The 18,467-nt window shown below is 25.5% G+C and overlaps 1 protein-coding gene across 1 annotated transcript; it reads right to left on the reverse strand.

The window, feature by feature from the left end:
• Window positions 1–11,404: 11,404 nt before the first annotated feature.
• On the reverse strand, window positions 11,405–12,268 carry LOC101502799 (uncharacterized). Its single transcript, XM_004508998.4, has one exon. It carries the CDS (start codon window positions 12,189–12,191, stop codon window positions 11,664–11,666), a length of 528 nt encoding a protein of 175 aa, XP_004509055.1. The 5' UTR covers window positions 12,192–12,268; the 3' UTR covers window positions 11,405–11,663.
• Between the last annotated feature and the right edge of the window lie 6,199 nt (window positions 12,269–18,467).

Below are 18,467 nucleotides of genomic sequence, written 5' to 3' on the forward strand. Positions count from 1 at the left end.
TATTATTATTTAGGGAGAGTTAGAGGTGGTATATTTATATATACATTTATAAAAGGAGATTTGAAATTGGGAGTTCTTACAATTATATCATTTTTTTATAAATTAATTAATATATATTATATTTATTGAAATTTATATGCTGAAATATGTTACTTTTTTTTTTTACTTTCAAGAAGTCGTATCTTCATATTATGATCATCTGAAGTATGATATTTTATGTTTTTGCAGTTAGATGTCACATATCTAAAATCCGACCATATATAACCTCCTATTGTAGAAAGGTATAGGACCTTCTATTGCAAAAAATAATAATAATCTTTATATAGTCGTAAAGCGGATATGCGATTTCTCGAAGGTAAAAAAAATAATATTTTCATATATCAATTTTAATGTATAGTATATTGGTTCATTTATATATATATATATATATAAACCTTGAAATTGATCTCTTCAAAATATAAAACTGTTGCACCAACATATCCATTAGCATCCTTTTTTAATTATACTTTATTTATGGACAAATATTGCATCATGGTACCATAAATGAATTAATTTTTTTTCTTTGTCTTAAATATTCAGTATGAAAAAGCCCTTTTATACATATTGACCTTTTACACGTATATTCTATATTTCGTATTATATATTATATGTCACTCTCTTAATATTAATCTTTTAAGTTTTTTTGTTGTTTTAAAATATTCAAAAAAATATTATTTTTTTCTTAAAAAGTTTAAGGATTTTTATAATTAATTATTTAAGGAGAGTTGAAAATGGCATTTGAATATACATTTATAACTTATAAGGATTTAAACTCGATCTCTTTAAAATATAAAACTTTTATCGTCAAATTAGCACACTCATTAATGTCCTTTTATAATTATACTTTATTTATCAACAAATATCGCATTATAGTACAATAAAGTTGTTTTTTTTTTTCACTTTTTGTGTTAAATATTTGATATAATAAAAATCCTTTTTTATAAATATAGACCTTTTACACGTATATTTTATGTTTCGTATTATATGTCTCTTTCTGAATGTTAATCTTAAGTTAATTGTAGTTTTAAAATATTAAAAAATATTATATTTTCCTTAAACAGGTGAAGGATATTATTATTATGATTTAATTATAATTTGTCTCTATATTTTATTGATTTATGAAATTGTTTTTTATATTTTAAAAGTCGACAGTTTTAATCAATATTTTTTATTTTTTAACTAAATAATAATGACATAAAATATTTTAAATAATATGAAATTTGACATGATGATATAAAATAATTAACACCTATGAAATTAAAATAAAATACTGTAAAAATTTAATTTTCAATTCTATAAATTTTCATATCTTTTATTTAATTACTGACACATGAATACTATATTATAGAATTATATGTCATATCATTAAAAATATATCAAATTATTATTTTTTAATTAAAAAATTTGATAGAGAAACTAAAACTATGAATTTTTAAATTAAAATATCAATTCTATAAATTGATAATAATAATAATAATAAAAACTACAACTAAACATAGATTATACTATCAAATTAACTAACATATTTGGTTTGATGTTATATGATTTTTTTTAGTTGGTTTTAATATATTCTTTTGGTAAGTATTAATTTACTTTTTTTCTCTGGCCCACTTTCGACAATATTTGTCTAGCTAACCTCTCCCACAATTATTTGTCACAATCACAAGCTTTAAAATATACTGTACTACTCCATGCTGGTTTGACATGTTTATTATTTTATTTATTTTTCAAAATAATTTATGCCTCCAATGTAGCTCACTCCATGCCACAATCAATATAAAATATAGAAAGTGATGTTATTTGGGTTTATTAATCAAGACTGTTGCAATGTCTTGTAACGACAAAGTGAACTTCCAACATTTGGAATAATTTAAAGCAAAAATCCATAAGAGTGAGCCATCCAAAACCTACTTGACTGGTAGATAGGGATATGGCCACTATTGGGCTTCAAAGTTGGCCTCCAACCCGTGACGCAGTGTTTCTGGGCCATTGTTATCGTTAAGAATGATTTTTTATACACAATAATTGCTCCTTTATACAAATACTAAACACTAAATTTTTAACTAAAAATAATATTTATTTTTATTTAAATTAAAATAAAATAATCGATTAAAAATAACCCGATTTTGTTAAAATTAAAAAATAATAAATCAATGAACAAACACAATATTTAGATTAATAGCATAAAACATCAAATATTTATAAATTTAACAAAATAAAAAAAAATCAAAATTCTCATTTATTCGAATCTACAACATTAACAATTATGAAATTGTTCATTAAATCTATATATACTGCCTTAAAGTTAATCTAACAATATAAATAGAGTTAATATCCATAATAGAATAGAAAAATCAAATAAAACACCACCGTTAACCAACAAAATAAAAATTATATATATAAAAATTAATTATTTAAACAAAAAGCGAAATAAATGACTGAGTGAGTTTAAAAAGAAAAAACAAATACTATGTTCCATAATCAAGAAGAACAGAGGCATCATAAAAGAAGTTTGTTGCGGCGCTAAATACTAGGCACTTAGGTTATACGAATTACTTTTGTTGACAGTAGATTATTGATTACCTTTTTTTTTTTACAGGTGTAGATTATTAATTACTAACTAGTATTCATAACTTGTTATTTTTTGCTAAAAAAAAATGAGAAGTAATAAAAACAACTCATCTTAGGATAGGTCTTAAGCCATTGTATCCACGTCAACCTCCTTTATAACTTCTAATAAAATATTGCTTAGACTATGTTGGTTTAAGTTTATTCATATTATTATTACGATTTAATTTATATTATCATCTTTGTAAAAATATATTATACCATCAAACAATTATAATTATTAAATTATATAAATATCTAACTTTAATTGTTATTTTAAAGATATATATATATATATAATGATTTTTAATGTATAATATTTAATAGTGTAATCTTTTTACAATGTCTTGAATTAAATTATCAATTTTGTTTTGCATTGTCACTGCTTAAAAATTAAACATCCACTTGATACATATTGGGAGCTCAAGCCCAATAAGAATTTCACTTTTATATCTACCACTATATACATTAGTCTAGCATTCCCTTTTAATCACAATATTATTATATTTTTTTCAACCCCATAACTTATTTGGCCCATCTTTTTAACAATAAATGTAGGTATAATCTGTTAGTATTTGTTGGAAATGAATGAGTATCAAACACGAGGACATCCTTAGCACTTCATCTTTTATTTTTTTCACTTCAGACACAAAATTAATTTTATATCTCATATTAGACCAACTAACTTACACTTAATCCATTCACCACAACCTTCACACACATTCACTTTTCACCTTTTTATTACATCAATTTATGTTTTTTAATTTTCTTTGTAGAATCAAAATTTCTGCACACTATCGGAAACAGATACTCTCCTTAGTTCTACGTCATCATCTCCTCCCAACACAACAACATTAATTATTTTTTTTGTCTCTTCCTCTTGTTATTACTTCTCCTTCAATATTTAAATTTTAGTTTTTTCACTTAACATCAATTAGTTTGTATCTACTTGTACATTCATTCACAATCATTTTGTTATTTTTTAATTTATAGAACTCACAACTAATAATTAAAAGTTAATTTTTTTTTGTACTTTAATTAACTAATATATGTATTTTGAGTTTATATTTTCATTATAGCTATATATTTTATAAAAGTTCGTAGTCAAAATATATAAAATGTAATTTAGTCCATCAAAAGAAATTTCTAGATCTAACACCTTTTTAATATAGACATAATTTAGGTGATTACGATGAAATAGAATTCGATTTACTCTTGACCAAAAAAATCTTATTAATCATTTGTAAAAATCAATATCCACATTGAATTCGGACTTTAAAAATCAATATCCACAATTTCAATCTGCGAGTTTAATTCATTGATGTGACATATATATATATATATATATATATATATATATATATATATATATATATATCTATACACATGATTTATATATATTTATATATATATATAACCATTCACCATTCACATTCATATAATAAAATAGAGTTATCAAATAAAGTAATACATACACGTGGTGTATATATATATATATAAATATATATAAATCATGTGTATAGATATATATATCACGTGATATACATATATATATATATATATATATATATATGTCACATCAATGAATTAAACTCGCAGATTGAAATTGTTAAATCTACTATCCGAACCAAATATAATAGTTCGAATTAATCTCAAACTTAAATGACTTGAGTCAAAATACAGATTTAGATAACCGAAATCGCAAGTTTATCTATACACGTAAACACCTCTAAAACACGTGAGTTGAATTTGTTTAGATTTAGTTGAATTTTTGTATTGAACCGATCGAATCGGACGGAGTTCAAGAATTCACTTGAACAATATATTTTTGTCATTCTTGAAAATATCTAACTAAATTTTAACACTTTCAAATACTGAGGTTGTAATGGTTCATTATTTTACTTGTATCATTTGATAATGAAACTCTCTTTGTGCTCTCATTTTTTAATGAACTTGTTTCCTATAAAAAAAAGTTTTAGCACTTCAACATTCCAAAAACTATAAAATAATTGGAAGAAACAATCTGAAAAATAAAATTGAAGAAAATAGAACAAATTCAAACTACAAATTATTTACTCATAAATATACTCAAATTTGAAAAACTTAACAAACAATAGAAAAATTAAAATAAAATGACACGTCAACAAATCAAATTTATTAGATCTAAAATTATAAATCTACCACCAAAATTAAACATCTTCGATTTTGATTTGATTTCTCCCAATTTAAGATAAATGCAAATAAAATTGAATTGAATTATCAGATTTATTGAATCGATTCAGATTTGTATTCACTCTTAATTAATATTTATCTATTGATGCTTCTATTTGTAGAAACCAAACATGTCTATTGTAAAAATTCTACTTTGGCACGAATTTTTTTCAAAGTATCTCATAGGTTTTTCTATTGACTTTGTTGGAATGCTAGGCCACACTAGTTTGGAAGTGAAGAAAGTGAATACGTAAACAAATCAAGACCACTCTCAAAATATTGCTTTTGATAGTTGCACCTCAAAAGAAAATTGCTTTCGAGGGAGTGATGGATTGATAATTTCAAATAGGTGCGACCCATACCTAACCCGAGTGATGTTGACCGGCTAAATTGTAAATTCCAAGTTAATTGAAGGAAGTATAAATGGTATTTTTAGCATATGTTTTTATTTTTATTTTTATTTTTTTAAAAAAATATTAGCACCACACTCTCTAAAATATATCTCATTATCTATTATTGATCAAATTTTTAATAGATCCCATTAAATTGATATGATCCTCGAATAATTTAATGAATTGAACGTGAATTTTAATTAATAAAAAATAATGAATTGATAAATATGTGTTAGAGAGTGTATCGTTAATATTTTATATGTTTAGAGAGTAAATTTATAATTTAATGTAAAATACAAAATCTAATATATAATATAATATACTAATAAAAATAATAAATATTATTTAAATATGTTAATCTAGTAGAATTAGAAGAATTTTTAGATGGACTATAGTATGGTCTTATTAGCAAAGTAATATTCTAAAAAAGCATTCGGCTTTATCTATTTGAAAAAGTATGGTCCATCCAGGGCCGCTCCATTAAATTTAGATGTATAAACAAAATTTAAAACGAGGTTATCTAAAAATACAATGATAAAATTGGAAGTATTTTACGTCTAGTTATTTTTACTATATTAAATATTTTCTTTACTATTATATAATATTAAACAATATAAAAAATATTAAATATATTTACATAAAAATAAATTTTTAATAAATTAGTTAATACTAAAACTAGAGAGCGAATTTATATTATAAAGTTTAAAAACAATTATTACTCGAATAATAATAATAATATTAATAAAATTAAAATTATAAATTTGAGGTTCAAGACGCATACTTACCTTCCCTTGAGTCGCTCTTGGTCCAGCCTAGCATAGGTTAGATAATATGATCTTGTTGGTCAATTTGACACATTTCCAACAAAACTACAATTCACTGTACAAAATTTGAAAATAAAAAGTACTCTAAATCAACTCACAAGCTATCATCTAAAAAATAAATGCTAATTTAAATTGTCATCGTTTAATCACTAATTTCCTTTTAAAGATTAAATATCTCTAATAACTAATACTCTAGAAGCTATTGTTTCGGAAGGTGAAGTTCAGTGGTTGAGTTGAGCCTCTACACGAGTTTCAGTAAAGAAGTTCAAGGTTCAATATTTATTTGATGCTAATAAATTTCTCTTTCTCTAATTAATTATTAACGGCTAATATTTGTCTATGAAAAAATCATCTATATTAGTTACACAAAAAATATCCTCCAAACTCAAATCACAATTCTAACGTCTTCGTTAAAAAAAAATTTAACGTATAGGTTGTATATTCACTTGAAGTGATCTCTTGCATATTTGAATTAAGAAGTTGATAATTGTGTTTTTTTATTAAATTAGGATGTATGCACTAATAATAATCTCTTGAAAACTCACCACATTTATTTAATGATTTGGAGTCTTTATCACTTGGTTTTTTCATTGTTAGTGTTTTGAAATAATGAATATTGAATTATAGATAAAATACTAAAGTATTTGATGAAAAAATACTGTAATCAAAAAGAGAAAAATGTTTCAATAAAATATTTAGATGGAAAAATATAGTAGAATAGTTGTACTTTAATAATACAGTAGCTAAGGAACAAAAATTGCAAAACAATTCTTTTTTACTTCTACTATATAAAGTTTTGTGATTTGTAGTGTGAATAATGATTTTAGAAAGCTAGCAGGGGCCGGAGTTCGAGGAGAGCATAACATACCTCCGCCTCTAGATAAACCATATGTAAAGTTGAGAGAATATTAAATTTAATAATAGTCTCCATATGTAAAGTTGAGAGAATATTAAATTTAATAATAGTCTCCATAAGTCTCTAGTACGAAATGCAACAAGGACTAAAGATTTTTTTTTATATAGATATTTTAACAAATACATAAAGTTTAAACTTGAAACAAATAAAAACGTCGCAACGAGATGACTAACAAAATCATCGTACTAAGACGACAAAAACAGTAATGTCGCACTTGGATGACAAAATCACAAAAAAAAAAGAGAAAAACAAAATATATAATATTAATAAAAAGAGAAAAACAAGTTGGATAGATGGTTCGACTAAAAATGACATTTGATAATTTCTTCACCTTACGAATTAATTTTATATGATATATTTGATTATTCAATAATGTTAACGCCAAAAAATAGTCGGTTGAATCAGTATTGACCATTCAACATAAGTGGAAGTATTTACGTACAATAATAATATTTTTATAGTCTAAAATTTAATTAAAAATTAATTAACTCTATCATATTTAATGTTATTATTTCTACAACGTCCTTTCATTAATTTAAATTTTATTTTTCTAATAATTCTTTTGTTTTCATAAAATAAGTTTTCAAACACAATTAATTTTTTTGTTATTTTGAATAAACTTAAATGAACTAAAATACTTTTCTTAAATATGAGATTGAGTGGAAGTCGTCTTAATTATTACAACATATTAAATATTGTAAAATAATGTAATTTGGAATTGTTAAAATAATCTAATTTGGAATGACGAATACCCTCTTTGTAGTCCTGTGATTAGGCTACGTCTTTTGATAACAACTTGTGGCCCCTCATTTAACAAAAAATCTTGAACATATATAAAGTCATCAATCACTTTATATTATGATAAACGCTAAAGTACCCATCTTAATTGCACTAAATCCAAAACCAATCAACTGGATTCTCTAAAAGAAAAAGAGGGATTAAGTTCGTACTTTGTTTGATTAAAGATAGTGACGTATTCGTTTCCAATGAAAAATTATAGCCATATTTCTATTGTGTATGTAATTTTTAATTTTTAAAGGGTATAGTATTAAGGAGAGTCAACAATTAATATATGTGCAACTAAAATATTAATATAATTTTTTTATAAAAGTTTAGTAATTTTAAAAAATTCATTGATCTTTTTAATTTTGAACGCTGATTACTTTAAAATTTTATATTTGTACATTATGTCCATAATATATCTCCTCTCTTTACCCCACCGCTGTGAGTATGTGACAGCGGCTGCAACTTACTAGACACTGTCACCCACCACCAGATGTTAGAATATTGAATCTTGATTTAAGATTTTGTAATTTACTGATTTTAGGAATTGAAATGATTAATTTACTAGTTTATTGATTTCTCATTATCTATTAAGATTTAATATATTGATAGTATTTTAGATTTTAGGAACTGATTACTGATTTTGTGATTTACAATGGTACTAATGGATTATTTGCTGGTAAATGATGCGTAGTTGATCATTAGCTGACACAATTGTGAGAAATTCTAGATTTCTTACTATGCCTCGTAAGCTTAGAAAATATAATTTTGGATATGAGAAGCGTAGGAAAAAAATACTTGAAGATTTATATCAATTTCAAGGGAGAGGTCTTGATAAACTTCTTTTTTTTTTTTTTTTTAATTTTTTATTTATAAAAGAACCACTAATTTTTGTTGAAAATCATAATATTGAAAATGTTGATATTGAAATTCTTGATAATGTGCCAATTGAAAATGATGATGTTGAAGTTCATAATGATAATGATGATGTTGATATTCTTGATAATGTTCATTGTGATGATGGTGATGATTTTAATTTGAATAATTCACTTGATAATGAAGAGGACAATGTAGAGCAAGTAAACCCATTTGAACGTTTGGTTGATGTATTTGATTTAAGAAATTGAGATTCTCTTGATTATAAGATGATTGATTTTTTAGTATTAGCTTGAAGTTGTATTTAGATGTTATTTATATTTTACTTATTTTGATGGATTTAAATAAAATAGTTTGAGTTTTTGATATTTCATTCGACAAACATTATAATATTTTAAAATAACTTATAATTTTTGAAATTACATTTTTTTTATTAAAGACTCAATTTTTTAGATTCAAATAAAATCTCCAAAAATATTAAGACGACCCGCATACTAATGACATTTTTTTTTTCAACGCTCACTCTTTTATTTAGTGAAATGCATATGTGTGCCATCACTTTGATGAAATCTATTTTCAATGTAGGGGAACTCAAATGTATTTCATCCAATGAGAAATTGATAATAGAAATAAAAGACCATTAAATTTTATTAAATGATGGTTATTGATTTTGGATCACTATATCTCTTCTATGACTTGAAGATAAGTATGAAATTTGACGATTGATAGGTTATACACAAATTTTATAGTAAATTCTTTAAAAGGTTTGAGATTTTCAGTCTCTTTAAATAACTCAATAATTAATCATTAAAATTGTAGACAATGTGATCTAAGTTTTTTTAATTTTTTTTTAAAAAATCATTCTAGAATTTTGTTAATTTGATAAACCAAATTGCTTAGCTAACACCTATAAACAATTTCTTCGAAAAAAAACCATAATCAAATTCAAGGACTAAAGCATACCATCTATCAATCTTTCCCATCTAGCACTTTTTTAAAAGTACTATATAGGCCATAAGAGTGACCTCATATCCTTTCATTTAAAACAAAAATTTAACTTAATTTTGACAATATGTTCTACATGTTTGGTCATACCTTTTTACATTTAATTTTAACTTAATTTTGACAACCTAAGATATGAACATACTTATTTACACTTAATTTTAAATTGTTGCATCTATTCAATGTTGGAGATACCGAATGCACAAACTTGACTCGAGAGACCGTTGTGAGCGGTGGATGGTAGACACTTTTGATCTCTTATGTTAACAATCTGTCGGGAGGAAGAGGATACCTTTATGTTAGGTTATAATTTATGTGTATCTTTATGATCTAATAGGTTTGTTTATATAGTATCTCCTCTAAGATTTTTAGAAGATTCCCATTGTGATAATCAGAGAGGGGTTGTGATCTTAGGATTACCCTCTAATGTTGGACGCGTGTCCTTGTAATTGGGGAAAGATGAGTGCCATCTGGTGGCCGTGATCATGATGTGATTGCCATCAAACGGCTCATAATGAGTGCATAGGTGAACTATCGTGTATGTTATCACCAAATTCTCTCCTTGTTGATCTAGTAGTTATGGTTAGAGATCTAGGTGAGTTACAATAGACCATTGCATCAAATTCCATCATTGTAAGCGGCTTACCCTAGCTTTGAGAAAGTTATGTGATACTATCTAATTAGGTCGAATCAATCTAGATTCATATCGGGTATAACCTAAATTAGTGTGAATCTAATCCAAAATAATATATCATACACAAAGGTATTTAGTCAACAAACGATTCTCCTAAGATGACATTAACTTGCAAAGAAAAGAATAGAGTAGCTCAAAGTTATAATATCTTTTTTAGGATTTTAAACCTATATATAAGACTTTTTACACTTGTATGCACTCATTGTTTAAATTTTATTTTCTAAGATATTATCAAATGAGCAATTGATAAAACCGATTAATACTGTAAAAAATTGAAATGCGTTTAAGAAATATTTCTTCAAAATTGTGAATTTTCATATTATGAAACAATAATCAATTTTTCGACCACATGTTTAAGGATACAAGTTGTTTATCACTTAAATCACACCTCTTAGGTGGCAATAATTTTATATTATCTATGCTAAGTTTTTTTTTTTTTTTTGCATTTTGTCTCTCTTACAATTAGTTTTCATCACAAATTCCACCACATTTTCTATTTTAAGTTATCTCTCTTTTCTATTGATTCCTTTTTTTTTTTTTTTTTTTTTTTTTTTCTCTTTTTAGATGTGGCAATAATTGATAGTTCATATTGATAGGGAAAGGAAGACCCTTTTTGTTCAAATTATTTTTTTTTTTTTTTTTTTTTTTTTTTTTTTTTTTTTTATCTCTCTTTAGATGTGAAAATTTTTCTATCGACAATTGCATGTATTTTGTTGTCAAAGCTATCATTGTTTCTTCTTTCGTTCCTATTTCTCTGGACAAACAAGATGTCATTTTTATGAGTAAGAATTAAATTTAATATCTCAAAATTTATAATACATAGTCACATATACTACACATGAACCACTTGCATTAGACTTCAATGACGAGTAAAAATGTCTTTCCTCAACTGGAAGTAATTTTTTAATTAGTTGAATAACACTAAATATAGAATCAAATCTACCGTTAGTTTTAATAATTCAGATCTAGTATATGAAATATGAGATTAATTTTGACTTTGGAGAGACTTATTAAAATTGTAGCTCTAGGAAATGATTTGATAAACAAGCAACTACACAAGTAAAGCAACCAAAAAAGACCTAGTATTATACATAATATAATTATAATCGAAAATATATAACCCTTATGGTTTTGAAAAAATCAACAACATATTTGATTATTTTCCAAAACCGGTTCTAGCCTTTGCCCCAAAAATAGCACGGAAAACACCCAGAATCTTTTATCATCTTTATCTTTCTTTAGTAATTTATTTACACAGACAAATTAGGATTTGACTTAAAATTTTAACCGAATTAATTTACTTAATTAATCAAGGTGGTTTATTCTGCGATGACCGTGGTAGTGTTACATGTCCAAGCAGGGGAAAAGGGTTGTAATTGTTGGAAAACCAAAATTTGAGTATAATTGTTGATTCTTTGGCTGAGAACGGTTCGCTCGGACCGGAGCCATTCATTTTCGGTTCGTATGCGGTTCGAGTGGTAAAGAATGAATTGCAACCGGTTCTTCAATTCTCTGTTTTCGATTCTACACTTGTTTAGCTGATTCCGTAGATTATCAAGATGTCTCTGTTTACGCATCCGTGACCTTCTGGCCGATTCCCGGTTCGATATCATGCGCCGCTTCTTTCGTTCGTCCGTAACCCGGTTCAGTTCGTTTGAGTCCGGTTTTTGTTTCGCATGGGTTGGGTTGGGTTCTTCTGAACCGGAACTCGAAGTGACGGGTTTGGGACTGGTGGGGTTGACGGCGTCGGAAAACATGTCGTGGAAATCCCACGGCGTGAAACTGCCGGAGAAGACGGAGAATGAGTTGTCGAGAAGGGAGTCGGACGGAGGGAGGGTGGAGAGCATGGTTGCGGCAAAGTGACAGGGGTTTTGGTAATTAGAGAGTGGTGAAAGGGAGGAGGGAGAAAGGGAAGAAAGGTAGTGGAGGGTGCCCTTATTTATGGTGGATTTGTGGGGTTAAGCTTTGTAATTATTGGGACATAGTAAGGGTTTTTTAACTGAAATTTTATTTACGATCGATGGCTTTTGAGTCATTTGGCACTATCGTTGTGACTTGTGGGGCAATGCTCACATTTCTTTTTAAAATTAGGAGTATGGATGGGTCCCACCTAAAGATTGTGGTTTTTTTATTTTATTTTTTTATTTTTACAAAACCTACTGATTGGTTTTTAAACTTAATAACAAAGGTAAATATAGAGATTACCATGCATCAATGTAGGTGGAAATAGATTAAGGGTCAATGAATAGTCTATAGCCTCGTTAGGGACATCAAACATGTGTATGTAGTAGGTATAAGATTTAAAAAGTGACACTTATAATTTTCCTTTACCAACATTCAATTTTAAAAAGGAAATTAAACGCTCGTTTCTTTTAGTTTTTTCAACATTAATTTTCTTTTAAAAGTTTTAATATGTTGATTGAATTTTTTATAAACATGAATCTAAATATAATTTAAAAACTATTTCAAATTATAATTTTTTAATAGCTTCTTAATTATATAATTTCTTTTATAATAAACTTATAAAAAAAACAATTTTTACTGTAAGTGACGAGGACAACATAATTTTATGTTTTTTTTTTAAATATCTGAAAAAACTCTAAATTATTAAATATTAACACCATTTTTTTATAATATGTAAAACAGGGTCCTAAGTCTAACTAAATGTTGTAAAATTATTAAGTATACATGATAACAAAATTAAGGTATAATTCTAATATATTATTTGTTACAAACATATTGTTTAATTTTGATCTGGCATTTCGGCAAATCTGGTCTGATATGTTATTAATTTCATATCTAATTAATTTATCATTAGATAAATTAATTAACAATTTAATAGATCAATAAAATTAAATTCTAATTTTATATTTAACATGACATTTTAGAAAAATTAATTTTATATATTGTTTTATTTAAATGTTATTTTATAATAATAATAATAATAACAATAATAATAATAATAATAAATTTAAATGTGTCAAAAAATAAAATAGACTAACATGCTTAAATAATATAAAATAATATTAACAATTTATTATTTAACTCAAAGTATAATTAATATTATAATAATATTTTATTGTTATTTATTTAATTAGGTTGATTTAATAGGTGTAATTTTTTTTTATGGTCGATAAACCGACCTTAGTAGTTAAATAAATTTCTAAAAATGCTATATACTTGCCTATTTAAAGAATTCAGGCCTAAATACAATTAAAGATAAGTGATAGACCTTTGTCAAATGACATTTGATAAATTTAAAAACTTTAAAGTGAAATGAACCATATAATTGTTGTAGATATTTTATTCCTTATTTCAATAATTTGTTATAAAATCTAGCTATCCTTATGTCTCCTTTATCAATATTTTTCATCCTAACTATCTTTATTCTCTTCATTTTTATAGTAAAAATATTTAGACTATGTGCACCCTCATACAATTTTAGATAAAATAACTGAATTGATAATTTACAAAAAAAAAATATATAATTTATTAATTAATGGTAAAATTTAGTTTAATTATTAAATATCAATATTATTAAATTAAATATTATATCTAATATTTGAATCTAAATTCAGATGGTATATTATATCTTATATTTAAATTCAAATTTAAATCCAAAATTTTATGATTATATACAAATTTCTTTATTCTTATTACCATAATTACTATAAATGGAAGATCCGATTATATGTGCCAACGTAATTGGTCTCGTTTCTCTCTTTGACCTTTCAACCCTATATTATCTCATTTTCGTTTATTTGTATTGTGCAAGAGTAAGAGATAGCTAAACATATAAATTTATATAAATTTATGAATTTAATTTATATACATGCTAGTGTAAATAGTTCTAATATATTCAACTAATTATAATTATTAGATTTTTAAATATATTTGATTTATATTAAAACTATTTTTAAAATTATCTTCATAAATAATTTTGATAGACTAAATAATATAAAACTTTTTATATTAACAATAAATAATAATTAAATTCTAAATTTATTTATTTTATTCTGTTAAAAAATATTTATTTGAATGTTTTATTATTTGAATGTTTTATTTGAATGTTTTAGTCTAAATTCTAAAAGATATTTTATTCAGGATGTTTTTATTATTTATGTCTGCAAATGTATGTCATTATTGTTATTATTTGTAAACAAAGTGTCAACATTATTATTTATTAATATTTTTAAATAATATTAAATAATATTTTTTCAAAATTTAATAAATAAATTATTAATATTTTATTTAATAATTATATAAATTTTTTTTAATGACATTTTCAAATTTATTTTCTTTATATTTTTCAAAGAATGAAATAAGACATTTCAACCGTTTTACGGCAACATCAGGAACTCATGTAAAATTTTCTATATTTTAGTTGAAGAAGAAAATAATGTGTATATATTGTACCACTCCAAGAACTCATATTAACAATATGTTCACTACTTGTCTCATTATCTTTCAATTTATAACTAGTATTTCTCATATGAATGATATACTCACTTTTTATCTCATGATTATTCAATTTATAATTAATATTTCTCTCATCCATACTGTCTTAATTAGCCAATTTAGTTGTACAAAAATTAATATTAAATAATTTATAATAAAAACAAAATATTTTATTTAATTTATATAAAATTTTATCAAAATTAATTTTAAGAATATTAAAATGTGAGGCCTTTTTTCTAAAGTAAAAAAATATTTGAGGCCTTTATCTTAAGTAAAAAAGTTTGTTTTTTTAGGAAGGTCTAAAGCGCTTGTGGCATTACCCTTGAACCAGTTCTGGCTATAAGATATAAAATATTGGCATTATAATGTTAAATATATGTTTTATTTTTTCTCTTATTCAAAAACTATGTAATTCTTTTAATTTTTTTTTTTTCATACGTTCCTTCCATCTCTTCACCAGAAAGTTGTGGAATTGTAGTCCATTATCTTAAATTCAACCTGGTTGATTTCTAAAACACTTAAATATAAGTATCTTTAGTTAATCTTATTAAAATAACAATTTAAACTAAAATAAATTTCTTTACCATTATTTAATCACTTTATTCCCATTTATATTTTTGCCTTTTAATGTTTAGATCAATATTATTATTACTCTAATGCTTTAATCCTAAAAATAAGCAAAATTACATATGCAATTTTTTAAATTCATTTTTTATTAGTCTTTTATATTTTTTTCAATCAATTATAACCCGTTTATAAGATTTGATTGAAGTTTTCTAAAATTCTGTTTGGGAGTTGAAATTTTAGGGTTATGGAAGGAAAGACTTTGGAGAGCTAAGACCATATTTTGATATGAGAGACATACTTAGTGAAACACTTTTTAGAGTTTCTAATGATTAAATACTTTCAATTGTACTAACCTCAATAAAAGTGAGAAAAATAATTGACATTGCAAACACAATGTAATTTAATTGACCAAAACGAGAAATTAATCAAATTTAAAGGATCATATACATAATTTTATAGAAAAAATATGAAGCAATAAATCCCAATCCAGATTTTGTAAAAAAAAAAACACTCAAATCATATAATTAATGTGGAAAACACAAAAAGGATATGATAATAAGAAATGACAATGACTCCAGGAATATGAATAACTTGAATTGACTTATGAAAGTCTTTTTCCTTAACAAAGAAGAGATGAAATTCGATATGCTTAGTGCGAGCATGAAGGATATGATTATGAGAAAGGGCAATGGCTCTCTTATTGTCACAATGTACTATAAGAGTTTAATTTAATGTCCAAATCAAAGAGAAGAGACTAAACCTATAGTAATTCTAATGTAGCAAGGGTTAAACTGCAATACTCAACCACAATACTAAACCTGAAAATGACTGGTTGTTTCTTGGCCCACCAAGAAATGAGATTGTTGCATAGAAAAATGCAAGCCCTTGTAGTAAAGTGTCTATCATCAAGTTTAGAACCCTAATTTGTATCATAGAAGGCTTGTAAGGTGATAGGAGGCAAGGAGCGTGCCTGAGAAGTAAACCCAATGACATACTGTCTTTGAGATATCTTAGGACACACTTAAAAAATTGTAAGTGAGAGTGAAGAGGTTGGGACATAAACTAGTAGACTTTATTGATTGCAAGACATATGTTAGAGGGAATGATGGTGACATACTGAAGTGCACCTACCACTGAATTATACAAGGTTGAGTCTAAAAAGATACCAAAGTCATAGGTGAAGGGAGATGTTATGAATTTATCGTGTTAGTTGGAAAGAAGATTTCATATGTATTTTCCTTGAGAAGGGAGGAGATAACCATTAGACTAAAGCTTGACTTCAAACCCCAAGAAATTGTACAAATCACCAAGTTTCTTGAGTGAGAAAACTAAGTTCAACTTCAAAATCATTTGCTATATGAAGCCAAAGTTATTATCACTAATGATGACAACATCAACATAGTACATGTAGACAATAATGTCATTTTTTGTCAAGAAGCCAAACTAAAGAATGTTTGAACCAAGTTGAGTCGAAGAACTATGACCCTTACTTATTTTAATGATAACAACCTTATTTTGTGGGAATAATTTAAAGCACTAGTGTTCTGTTTTAGTGTCCAGTTTTTAGATCATGTTATTCTATATGTGTTCACATTGCATCCTCTAATGTTTGATCTAAGTTAAAGAAATAACAAGACTCCACTTTTATTTTCGTACTCTAAGTCTGGTGAATATGCTTTGAAATACGACTATGGTGATTCTGTTATTTCAAGAAATGCTTTGATTAGTTTGGCTCTGACGACTACAACAAGCATCTGACTATTCTGCCTCTAATAAGTGTGAAAGCAAGTGATCATTTGCCTTTGGTAAATCATGCAAAACATTTAAAGTGCTGAGAAATATTTTCTGAGAGTACAACATTGTAAACACTCACTTGTGAGGGTAATTCAAAAAACCCTTAAACTTGTCTTTGTAACCTAGCTCAGTAGTAGCTGCATCTCTCAACAACTTGACTGTAGTAAGCTAGAAAGTTGAGAAGACTTGAGTACAACCAGTTTGATTAGTAGATGTTCAATGGAAGTCTAATTCAGTTAGTGAATTAATGTATTAAATCATTCAGGTAGAAGAGATTGGACCGAACTCTAGTGTTTGTTTCCATCTTTTACTATTAAAATTATTTTAAAATATAATACAATTCAAAATTCACTTTTTTTGCATTTCTTGTTCTACAAAAAAGATACTTGATTAGTCGATCATATCAAATCTTATGTATTTATTTGAGATAAAATAAAAAATTTATATGAATTAAAAATACTTTTAACTCATACTATAAGAAAACCTAAATAATTCCATAGACATCATTTTTGAAGACTAAAATAAGCGTTTATTCCACTTTTAACATGCACATGTGGGTTGGACTTGTACGTAATATATAGGTAATTGGACATAAGGGTGAGCATTTGAGCCATGCAATAATCGTGGAAAAAAAAAGTCTCGATCCATAGTTGACAGCTAGAGAATCTATAGGTTACTAGAATAGTCATAGGACTTGATGAGAAGAAAATTGAGAAGAATAACAAAGGTGTTGCGTTAAAAGCTTAGGAATGAAGAAAAACATAAAAGTTTTATACTCTATTTTTTTACTTGAGAAATACTCTGCTTTATAACGAGTAAGGCATGTATGCAAACATATACTTGTCCAATTTTTTTCCTTATTTTTTTTTTGTTTATTTATATGGTACACCACCTGGTTGATGAATTAATAAAATAAAAAATACGACAAAAGGTTGATGTTTTCTTTCCTTGTCGATCCATCTTACTTTTGGGAGCTATATGCCTTCAATCCCCTCACATCCAGCTCTACCCGCTATTTTATCTATCCTTTGTTGCGCACGAAAGGTCAAAACAATAAGTTCTTCGCTGAACAAATAGAGCAAATACATAGTTTTTTTTTTTATAATTGTTTTTTATTTAAAAAAAAATTCTAGACTAGCTTTGTAAAAATGTAAATAACTATCCACAATCGCGTTACGTCTTTTTTTAATATTAGATATAATATAATATAATTAATTAAGTTTAGAGACTGATATTAATTGATTTGATATTAATTAATTGTGTTAATTTATTGATAATTTTTAAAGTCAATCTAAAAATCAATT

This window comes from Cicer arietinum, chromosome 7 (assembly GCF_000331145.2).
Source record: "Cicer arietinum cultivar CDC Frontier isolate Library 1 chromosome 7, Cicar.CDCFrontier_v2.0, whole genome shotgun sequence".
NCBI classification, from domain to species: Eukaryota; Viridiplantae; Streptophyta; class Magnoliopsida; order Fabales; family Fabaceae; genus Cicer; species Cicer arietinum.